Source organism: Trichosurus vulpecula, chromosome 2 (assembly GCF_011100635.1).
Source record: "Trichosurus vulpecula isolate mTriVul1 chromosome 2, mTriVul1.pri, whole genome shotgun sequence".
NCBI classification, from domain to species: domain Eukaryota; kingdom Metazoa; phylum Chordata; class Mammalia; order Diprotodontia; family Phalangeridae; genus Trichosurus; species Trichosurus vulpecula.
Genome location: NC_050574.1, coordinates 190103950 through 190116053, shown reverse-complemented (window position 1 = coordinate 190116053; position 12104 = coordinate 190103950). Strand labels below are relative to the sequence as shown.

At 36.1% G+C, this 12104-nt stretch overlaps 1 protein-coding gene across 1 annotated transcript in view; it reads left to right on the top strand.

Annotated features, from left to right (window-relative positions):
• Nucleotides 1-10708, top strand: part of UBL3 (ubiquitin like 3) — a 99183-nt gene extending 88475 nt beyond the window's left edge. Inside the window, exons 3-5 of the mRNA XM_036743523.1 lie at nucleotides 4947-5033; nucleotides 8027-8104; nucleotides 8696-10708. Of these exons, the coding sequence (XP_036599418.1) occupies nucleotides 4947-5033; nucleotides 8027-8104; nucleotides 8696-8748 (218 nt within the window). The 3' untranslated portion in view covers nucleotides 8749-10708. The remainder of the gene's footprint in view (nucleotides 1-4946; nucleotides 5034-8026; nucleotides 8105-8695) is intronic.
• Nucleotides 10709-12104: the final 1396 nt, after the last annotated feature.

Sequence of the window (12104 nt, the reverse complement as noted above, 5' to 3'; positions counted from 1 at the left end):
AACGTGTGGCAGTCCCTTCAGTCTTTAGGAGTCGAAGCAAGTCCCAGAGGATCTTGTTGGAGCCTTTTTGATTTTTGTCATTTTTCTCTTCTACCTCCTCTTGTTGATGCTATTAGTTACGGTAGCACAATCAGAATGAGTAACAGTATAGTTCAACCTTAGAACTAGAAACTAAGAAACCTTTAGTGTGCTACCTGTACTTTCTTTGTACAGGAAACAAGTATTTGTTAAGTCTTTCTATCTGCACCCTTTTCTTCTCTCTATGAAAAAGACCATGAGATAGTTGTTACTTTTAAAAAAATAAATACCAAAACATAGCAAAAAAGAAAATTTAAATACAAGCAGAATACTTTTTTTTTAATTGAGGCAAATTCATGTTGACCCCTTCTCTTTATACATTGTTCAAAGCTATTTTTCAAAGGCCATTTATAATTACAGGTTAATAAGACCTTTCTACTCTGCACAGTCATGAGGTCAGGAAATCTGTTAGTTTCTCCTTTGTGTTTTAAAAAAGCCAGTTTGAAGCAGCCTACTTCTTAAAATAAAACTAAAACCTCTCTTTGGCACAAAATCTCCATTTTCTATTAATTCTTTTCTGTAGCAGATCTCTCCCCCTCTGAGATTCTCTTTGCAATATGTCTCTAATCTGACTAGCCACTTTCTTCTGGACTTTTCTAAGCCATTTTTATAGGAGAGACAGAGTGATAGGACTTTTTCAGCTGATTTAACTTAGTTCATAAGCAGAAGCTAGTAAATGACTTTGAAAAATGGATTTTTAAGGGCAAAACTTTTAATGCAGAACCACTTCTATATATGAAAATTAGTCACTACTTTGTTCCTCTGCCTGTAATCTATAGGTGAATGTTGGTCCCTGAATTCAAGCAGTTTTATCTGAGGCTGGGGCTAGGACAGAATTTGCTCCTCACTCAAACAACTTTAAGCCTAGGGCTATTGGAAGGCAGGGGCAAGAGAATATATGTGATTGGAAAGAACATAGAATTGAAACCAATGAGGTGGTGTTGTTTTTGTTGGTTTTTTGGGGGACAAAGTAATCTGAGTTAAGTGACTTGCCCAGGGTCACACAGATAGTAAGTGTCAAGTGTCTGAAGTCAAATTTCAGTTTAGATCCTCCAGACCCCAGGGCCGGTTCTCTATACGGTATGCCACCTAGCTGCCCCTAGAGCCATTGAGGTTTTGAAAGAATGAGGCTGAGCAAAATTAAAAGAAAACTAATTGAAGAGAAATTATATGCAGTATGAAGAAGAGACTTAGGAATATATTGTTCAGTCCTTTTCAAAGTCTGCCTGGCCACTTGTTGAAGCAGTTCTACAAGGAACCCTTGTGTTATGTGTATATAATTTATTCCTGGACAAATTTAAATATCTTCTCCAAAAACCTGCTTTTTTTCTTTCACTTTCCTTATTTTTGCTGTCAACACCATTTCCCCAAATCTTAACTTCTCTTTGATGGGGATATTTTGCCTTTGAAATGCTCTTCCAGTTGCTTCCTTTCCATTCCCTCGGTCACCAGGCTAGTTTAGGTCCCCATTTTACTTCTCTTTGGGCCTGTTGCACTGACTTGCTAACTGTCTCCTTTCCTCTAATCCATTCTGTACTTTGCTGCCAGAACAGACTTACTAGTAAAAGTACAGCTGTGATACCTTCCCTGGCTAACCATTTCATGGCTTCCATTGCCCAACAAGATAAAATTCAAACACAGCCTGAAATCCAGAAGCTGCAACAGACTGGTGCTAAAACTGCCTTTCTAGCTTTAACTAAACCCCAGTACTTCTTTCAGCATCCTTTTCTCCAGACGAAGGAGCAGCTTTGACTAGGCTTTTCCCTTTGCTTGAAATGGCATCACCTTCTTCCTAAATCTCTTACTGTTGATAACTTTCAAGACCCGTCTCAAGTTCTAGCTTCTCTGTGAAGCCTTCTCTAATCCTGATGCACCCCAGGCAAAAATCTCCTCTTCAAAGAAAAGAAAGATTACTTCTGTCTACCTATCCCTCAAGATCATTGCAAAGACCCAAGTTTATAAAGCATAAGTTGTGCTGTACAATTGTGAACTATTATTATTATTTTGGGGTGGCTAGTGTTGGGTTTCGAGTCAGGAAGCCTCATCTTCATAGGTTCAGATCTAGCCTCAGACACCTAAAGTTTCCTCATCTATAAAATGAGTTGGAGAAGGAAATGGAAAACCACTCCAGTATCTTTACCCCCAAAAAACAAAACAAAAACCAAATGACATCATGAAGAGTCAGGCATGACTGAATGGCAAAAATTATTACTGTTATTTGTACTCCTCTTGGCACTTATCACATTCTACCTTGTTTTCACCATTATTTGTGTACATACTTTATCTCCTTTTTGGAGGGGAAGGAAATAGTTTCTTTATTCACCTTCTTATTCACCTTATAGTTTCTAGACATTTTCTACAACGAGTATCTCCAAGACTTGCCTTTTTCTGTATTAGAATTTGAATCAGTGACCTTTTGATTTATTTTATTTTGATAATTTTGTTACTGATGGAAGCAAAAGACTTTTTATTGTATTGGGTCACATCACTTAAACAGATTGTGGCTAAGTTATTAGGGACCACAACAGGGCTTTTAAAAATTTTAGGAGTATTGGAAAGATTAGCATTTTCATATAATTTTGCATAGCTTTCCTATTCTTTTTAGTTATTAACAGTGATAGATAAATCTCTATGAAAATCGTTGAATAATAATGCCTTTTATTTGTATAATACGTTGGATCTAGAAAACATTTTCACATATGCAACCATATTTGATCATGTGCAAAGCACTGTGCTATTCCTTGGAGAGAGATAGAGATAAATAAGATGTTTTTCCTACCAAGACAGAGCTTATAGTCTAATGGGATGTTAATTACTCATATAAATCGCAATAACGAAGAATACAACAAGATGAGTATAAGAGAGGTACCCCAAAAAGTGTTATGTAATATCCAAGGAAGAAAAGATCAAACAAAAAAAATTTAATCTCCGTATTACTTGTCTTGAACTGTATTATACTTTGAGAGGAGAAAGGAGTAAATTTTTTTCATTAACAATTATCTTTAATCCAAGTAATGTTAAAATTAGTGGGGGGGTGGGAGGGGCAAGGTTTCCAGCAATCCTTGATATGTGGCCAGGGATGCTATTTTGAGAATTTGCATACACGCAAGCACACACACACACACACACACACACACACACACACACACACACACAGAGATATGTAAATACAAATTAATTTCAGGAAAGAGAGAGTACTGACCACTGGAGGTGGGGATAGGAGTGGGAAAAGCTTTCCATGAGGAAGCCTTGAAGGAAAAGGAGGGTTCTATGAGGTTGAGATAAGGAAGGGAGCTCATCTCTTAGGTCTATTAACTTGTATCCTGACCCAGTAATATACATAACAATGAGTACAAAAATAGGAATTAAAAAAAAATCCAAATGTCTAATCCTGTCTAAGGTAAGAGATAGTTTAATAGTATAATATATTCTCCTTTAGTAGTTTGAATCAGTTGTTGATATTGAAAATAATAGCATTTTTATCAGTGTGCAGAAATTGGGATGGGATATTCACAATAAAGTCAGTCTTACCACTTTAAACAGTTTATAAACTTTAAAACAGTTTATAAGCCTACGGTTATAGGGCAGCATCAGGACTTAAGCCAGAAATAGAGTAGCTTTTTTCTGTGAAGAGCTACTGACATTGAAAGAAATCCAACAAGGCCCTTATATATGTGGGGGGAAAAAAACAATTGCAGGTTTGTTGAGTTGTTGGCCACCCCACCTAATCTTCCCAGAGAAAGATAAAACAATTCAACTTATTTCTCAAGTTAAGAACAGGGAATTTAGAGCATTGTACTGTCTTAATGGAGAGCAAGTTAAAAAGAGAAACAAAGATGGCTTTAGAGAAATACATTTAGTCAGAAGAGGAGGGACAGACATGAGCAGAGGAGAGAGGGGCCATAGTCTCCTGGCAGCCCAGATTCACCCTTACCTTGTAGACCCAGGATGACCAAAATCTATTTCCTATGGGAAAATGGGCCTCACGTGGAATACCTCATCCTTGAGGGTCATTTATGTACTATCTGAGTGCTTTCTATGTTTTCTGAATCTGCTTATGAGCTCCACTAAAGTGCTGAGGGTTTTCTGTTTTTGTCTGTAGGCTCCTATGAGTTCCTTGCCTCTTCTGCATCATTCTGCATTGCTACCCAATATAGCTGTAGTATCTTGAATGCTTGTATAGGAGCTGGGCACCCCTTTTATCTGCCTATGTGAAAACCTAGACATGAGACCTACCGAATCCATGTTTGGAGATTTCCTAGAGTAAGTCTATGTAGGGCAAAGAGCCAAAACAGAAACTGACTTTCTAGGATCAGTCATGTAAAAGCTCAGAGCCATAGAGACACATTTATTTATTTTTCCATTGTAATTCTGTGTCACGGTTTATTCAGCTACCTCCTGATCAATGGATGGATACCTTCTCTATTTTTCTTCCTTAGGAGGTGTTGTTGCTATGAATATTTTAGTATATAGTGGATTTTTCCCCCTCATGTCTTTGATCTCTTTGAGGGTGATACAGTATATTTACTTTTCTCGCATAATTCCAAATTGTTTTCCAGACTGGTTGAATCAATTCCTATTTTCTATAACTGGTGTATTAGTTTGCCTTCCTTACTGTAGCCCCTCTAGCCTTTAATATTTCTGTCTTTTGTCATTTTTCTCCAATTTGCTGTCTTAATATGTATTTCTCTTATTGTTAGTGATACACTGTGCATAACATTACACCCTCCCCAATCCATGCCTTTGCAAAAACTATTAAGACTTTTCCTTCCTTGTTGTGTCTTGCCAAGCTTGAAACTGGATAAGAAAAATACAGTCTCCCTACCTATCTTTTGGAATTCATAACTAATTCTCTGGTTTCTTTTCAGACTGGGAAGAAGAACAGGTTAGCAGTCCAAACATTCTTCGACTTATTTATCAAGGACGATTTCTACATGGAAATGTGACACTAGGAGGTAATGAAATCATTTTTGTAGAAGGAATTAACCATTGAGTGGTAGGATTTGTTTGTTGGTTCTTTTAGATTACTTTCTGTTTGTTTTTGGTGTGGTTCCTTCTTAATATTTAATATTTTGCTAAACCTAAGTATTTAACCTTTTATGAATTAGATTCCTTTCTGTTGTAGTAGAAGGCTGTATGGCATAGTTGGAAGACTGTCATTTGAGAGGAATGCTCTATATACATACATCCATACACATATACACATTGTATGTACATGTATATATATATGTGCATATATATATGTGTATACATAATATTGTTGCAATATTTTTGATAATTTGTTGGAATAATATTGTGGTCATGACGTGACAGGAAACAACTTAAAAATAATAAGGAAAGGCCATTCTGTCTCTAGGGCAGAGTTGCTAGTCTTGTGAGCAACAAAAATATATGGGTTTTTGCACGAATGTTTGTGGAAATGCAGCTCAAGGGTGCCCCCTTGTGGTTCAGATTTTCTGTAATTAGGTTTCATTTTTGTTTTAAATATTAGAATCTTCAAATAATTGAATTTTAAAACTGGAGGGTACCTTAATGATCATCTGGCTCATCTCTCTCATTTTACAGATTAGAAAACTGACCTCTTGAAGTCGATTGACTTTCCCAAAGTCATATGAATAGTAGGTGGTAGGGCAGAACAAGAATCCCACTCACAATATGCTCTCTCAGTAATATATCAGACACATTCATAATTTGTATTTAACTAGGATTTCTGTGTCTGTATCAGTTTCTATACTATTTGTTTCAATTTAACCTAATTGCTGTGTTCCACATTTTTAATTCATTTCATGAGGTACTTAACTATGTGCATGGCACTGTGATAGGCACCAAAGATACAAAGACAAAATGAAAAAAATTAACCTCTCTGTGCTTCTATTCTGCTGGATAAAGTGAATTATTTAGGGATGAAGATATGCTTTTAGACTCCCAAAGTCAGCCATAAATCTGCAATATGCATGAATTAGTGAACAGCCTTTAAATTGGTCTCCCTGCCTCATTGGTCACTCCAGGCCATCACACATTGTTGCCATAATCATTTTCCTTAAATATGGGTCTGACCATTGATTTCCCCCTCAGGCAAGTCTAACAACTCCTTGTTGCCTCGATGGTAGAAGGTAAAATTCCTTTTTGCCTTTTAGAGCCCTTTACAGCCTACTCTCAGCCTGTTTTTCCAGGCTCATTGGACAGTACTCCCCCTCTTATACTCTTTGATTCAAACTGGTCTTCCCTCAGGGCAAGGAGGGAGCAAAGAAAACTGAGAAGGAGAACCAGGGGTAAGCAGAAATGTGGACAAGAACTATAAAGGTCTTTAGGTGTTTGACTGTCAAAGAAAGGAGAGCTATGGAAATATAGCTTCTTATTTTAACTAATTATCAAATGTCCATAGATTCTTGCTAGCTGGGTGCTAGTTAATCAATGCATGGCCAGTCTAGAATGGCAAGTATGGGAGAGGAAGGATCGAATAGCCCTCTTATGTACCCATCTTTCCTTTCTATCACCATCCCTGTTCAAATGTCCGTGAAACATGAGACACTGATCTGTCCTTCTTTTTGCTGAGGGTAGGCCAAAAGGTCTTGACTTTTTGCCTGGGGCTAGGCCTTGCCTATCCCTAGCAACAAGAGGGAGAGATTGGTGCCTCATATTTCATGGACATTTGGACAGGGATGGTGGTAGAAAGGGAAGATGGGTACATAAGAGGGGTACTGGATCCTTCTCCCTTTATCCTAGACTGGTCATGTATGGATTAACTAGTGGGGCCTGGCCCCAGGTGAAAAGCCAGAACCTTTTGCTGTAGAGAAAAGGCAGGTATCTAAACAAACCCCAGCACCCATTATCTCTTCTGATTCCTAGGGAGATTTAGCAGCTGGGGGACAATCCTCAAGGTGGGAAAGATTAGAAATTTCTCTAACAAGATCACTTCCCCATAACTGATGCTAATTAGGGGAGCCTTTAGTTCTGCCCACCTTCCATCATCCTATATAAGACAGAAGTCCCAGCTGGACCAGACCTATATATTTAGGATAATGGATAGTTGAGAGCCTACTGGAATGTCTGTCTTGGAGGTAGGATAATCACATACTCTTCCCTTTCTCATCCCCCCAGTACCTAGCTCATCCCCAGTGGAATCTCTAAAATTGGGAACACCTAGCATTCTTCCCCATATCACTGCCCTTCTTGTGGTGGCCTGAGGGAAAAGGAGATGCCTGGTTTTGACTTCCCTAGACCTTGGTAGAGGGGGTAGAGACTGGAGTGTTGGCAGTTCTGTCCTTTCTGGTTCTCAGTTGTTGCTTTCCCCTTTAAAAACAAGTATATGGCTAAGCTTATCTGACACGATCCAAATCAAATGAGATAATCTGTGTGAAAATAAGTAGCTTTAAAAATGTAAAGCATTATATAAATGTAGAGGATGCTGATGATAAAAAATTATGAATTTTATTTTTAATGTCCATAGTTTTGTAATTCTAGGAAACAAAAATTTATTTTCTCACAAGATTAACCAATAGTTGTCAAAAGATAGGTATTACATAGGTATTGTAGTTGGAAAATCAGGCATGGAACTGTTAACATGTGAGACTGTTGTTCGGCACCTTCTAGTTTTCAAAATAATTAGATATTACTCTTTAAATAATAGACTATAAGCTCTACAAAGAAAAGGGCAGTGTCTTATTCTTCTTCATAACACCCACACAATGCTAGCACAGTGCCTTGTACATAGTAAATGTTAAGTAAATATTTGTTAAGAATGAGCGAGTGAGTTAATTTTTCTGTTGATCATGAGAATTATTTCATTTTTAAACTGCCATCTTTTAAAGATATGAAATTCTATTGTGTGGAAGTACAGTCATCTTATTAAAGCTCAGTAAAAGGCATTAATCTAGTTAAAAAGATGGTTTCAGTTAGCCAAAAAAAATTGATGTATGTTTAACAAATTACTCTGTTTTTCACACAGCATTAAAACTTCCTTTTGGCAAAACAACAGTGATGCATTTGGTGGCTAGAGAGACATTGCCAGAACCAAATTCTCAAGGTAAGCTGGGAGCTGTGTTTTGGAGAAGGGTCTAACTAGAGTCACATGGGCAAGCATTAAAAACTACCATGGCTTTCCTTGGACTTTCCAAGGGAAAGATAGGAAATCTTTACTTTATGAATAGTTATTGTCACACAAATTATCAGACATTCCGGGACATGCTAATATTTTTTTTAAAAGCATTTATTATTAAAAGCATCTTTAGTACTACAAATTGCTGTTCAGTTGTTTTCAGTCATGTCCGACTCTTCATGACCCCATTTGGGGTTTTCTTAGCAAAGATATTGGAGTGATTTGCCATTTCTTTCTCCAGCTCATTTTGCAGATGAGGAAAATGAGGCAAACAGCGTTCAGTGACTTGCCCAGGGTCACCCAGCTAGTCCGTGTCTGAGGCTAGATTTGAACTAATGGAGATGAGTCTTCCTGTATCTAGGCCTGATATTCTAGCTACCGTGCCACCTAGCTGCCCAGTACATATAAATTCAAAATTTTACAGTTGTGTTAGGTTGATAACTATACTTACCTTGGATAAGGTGGTTTTTTAAAATCAGTTTCTAGCTTGTAAATAGGTCTTTTGTTCAATTTCCACAGGTCAAAGGAACCGTGAAAAGACTGGAGAAAGCAATTGTTGTGTGATCCTGTAAATGCTGATGTTTCTGCTAAGTGTGGTGTAATATAAGTCTTTGTCTTTCATGCTGCTGGGATAGAAGAGATCCGACATTGCTCCAGACATGCTTAGGAACAGTCTGTCTGTAAATCCATGGAACTGAAATATTACATGAACACTGTTGTTGCATTCTCTCTTGCAAGAAGAGATTCAAGAACATTTTCACTATGATTTTTTTATCTCTAGTTATTTTTATGTTCAGCAATCTTATAATTCATTGGTTTTTGAATGCAGTCAATCCAGGAAAAAAAAAAGTTAATGTGTTATCTTCCAGAGCAGAAACCATTTTGCTGCCATAAAAATCTTCATCCAGAGAACTAATAAATCAAGCGTTCCAAATGCAATTTGCACTAAAAATGGTTGACATGATTTCATTATTTTCATCAATAGAATTTGTAACTGTCCATGACACTTAGAAATGATCTACTATAAATTCCATACTGGAAAAACACTCAGCAATTAATAATGATCATTAATGGCCAACTTTTTTTTTTTAAACAGAAAAGGGGCAGGAGAAAAATGGAAAATAAACTAAACTGTTCAGTGACTTCTACCAAAGTTAACCTTGGTGGCAACACTGGCATAGGATACTAACTAAACTGAGTGTGACTCTATTTTAACTGCAACAAATGAAAAAACAATGTGCCTGTTATTTAAAGCACTCTGCAGAGGGCTGTTTAATTGTTTTCATTATGATGTGCACTCTTTGGTCATACAGTAATCGAGTGCTTGTTCATACAGCACAAATAGGGCAAAGAGTGTGTTTCCTAGCCTTAATATGGGAGGGGTAATTTCCTGTAGTCCATAGGCTTTTATTATTGTGCATAACTATTAGAAAACCTCATCTACTGATCAATTTTATGTATCTGAATATCAGCAAATGGTTTTTTTCCAGTAATCTTTTCTCATCTGTACCTTAGTGTCCAATGTCATGCTTACTCATTAGACATTTCAAACAAATTCTTAATATTTAAAAAATAAACAACCTCTTTGCCATAGTACTAGTTTTGTTTATGTAATCTGCATTTGGTATTAGTGCTCGCAATTGTATTAAAATCAAAAGCTGATTTTTAAGGCATACATGATTTAAAATGATGCCATTCTTTTGTTTCATACCAATAATTTAAAAGTTGATATGCTCAAGAAATTTGCACAGCACTAAAGCATGAGCTAGTTTCATCTAAAACTGTAAAAATATAAAAGATTTTATATTTTTTCACTGGGAAGAAATTCTTCCTGGGTGAAATTACAAATATGTGTAGAATATATTTAATAAAAATCTTATAAAATACTTAACTATAGAATTTAAATATAGATTGGCGTGTAGTATAATAGAACAATATTCCATATAAATAGCTTTAGCCTTCACAGAAATTAAAGTCACAGGCTGACATTGTGTTCTGTATTTAATAAGTGTCCACAGCCCTTAAACATACATGTAAACGTTTCCAGATGGTCAACATCATTTAAATGTAATCAGGTTATTTTATTCATTGTTATCGCTTTGATGAAAAGGCTTTATATGCAGTAGATCTACAAAAATATTGTTCATACTGATCAGAATTAAATTTGTATAGAGCAGAGTTTTAAAACAAATTGTAAATAGTACTAAACATTTTCTTTCTGCAACCTGTACTGATAAAATCCTCCTGTAAACTAAATAAAAGAATATTGTAGTGCATTTGGGTGGTAATTTTAGAGGTCCTTGATTAGATCAATAATTGTTTAAACGGTTCTCATTATGGTTATGAAACTATGTTTTCTATTGGTATTTTTTTTCTGAATCTTGTTTTTTAAATTACTTAATATAATATTATTTAGTTTGTGATGTGTTCCCAATGTATTTCTTTGGTATTTAATCTGATTTATTTCTGCACAGTCACTACAGTGAAAAAGTTTATGTAGTCTGTGCTCTCATTAAAAATATTATATTCATAGATACTAAATATTTATACTCTTTTTTTTAAAAATATAGCTCACACAAGAAACATATCAATGCGACCTAAAGAGTAATACTCTGACAGGTTACTTGGTGAGGCAAGTGTTCCATTCCTGACTTGTTGGACTATCGCATCAGTCTCCTAACAGGTCTCCTTGCCTCCATTCTCTCCCTACTATATTTATAATTAATTGGGTAGCTGATCTAATCTTTATTATAAATTACATCCTAATAACTCCTCTTATTTCCGTACTCCCACCTCCTACTCTCTGTAATCCATTCTTAACACTGCAGTCACTCTAATCTTCTTAATGTGGATATGGTCCTCCAAACAATCTTCTGTGGTCAGTCTTCATTGTTTCCATATTGATTGATCCTTTGCCTGGCATTTGAGGCCTGCCATAGTCTGACACCACCATACTATTACAGCTTAACATCTAGTACAGACCTGCTCTACTCTCCAACCAAACTGGACCACTCATCATCTCTCACACAGTCTTGTACTTTTCTTCCTCTGTGCCTTTCTCAAACTGTTCCCTAGGTTTGTAATGTCTTGTCTGTTCTTATTCAGCTTTTGAATTTCTGCCTCTCCTTTAAAGTCCAACTGAAATGCCACCTCCAGCCTTTAAAGCCATCCTCATAAAGCACTTTGTTTTGCCCTGTCTCTAAAGTACGTACGTTTTATTTTGTATTACTTTTATCTGTATTTGTATATTTCTCCTCCCTCCCATAAGACTGTATGCTCCAGAAGGGCAAAATTTTGCCCAAAAATTTGGCTGAATTTTGTATATTCTTTAGCACTTAGAAGAGTGGTCTGCAAATTAGGCACTTAATGTTTGTTGAATTGAAACTCGCTAGTTATTTAGAAATTGCTAAATAGGATAAAGAAATTAATTACTAGAGAAAGAATTAGTACACTTAAATATTTAAATAATAGGTATGCTAAATAAATAAACTTCAGTAGTTATTAAGTACCCAGTTTGTACAGATCAGTGTTCTAAGAACTAGGAGAGATGTAGAAGTTGAATAAGACGTGATGCCTGCCCTCACAGAGTTTACAATATTAATAGGAGGATACAACACATACACAATGGCAGTACAAAACTATGTTCCTTGTTCCATTTATTTTTCAAAAAAAATTCATAATCAATACTTAAGTTAAAATGAAAACACCAAGTACAAGTACCCCTTCAATATTTTGTGCTGCATCAAAGTTTAGGCGTGATTGAATACTTCTGAGGCCTCATTGCCAAAAAATGGCACCTCACAGTTGCCTAATGGTTCAAATTGTACTAGAACCAAAGTAGTGACACCATAGATTTATAGCCATTTAATTTAGTCAGTACAAGTATACAGCCTTGAGCTTGGTTTTTCAACTATGCCTTATTGTCCTT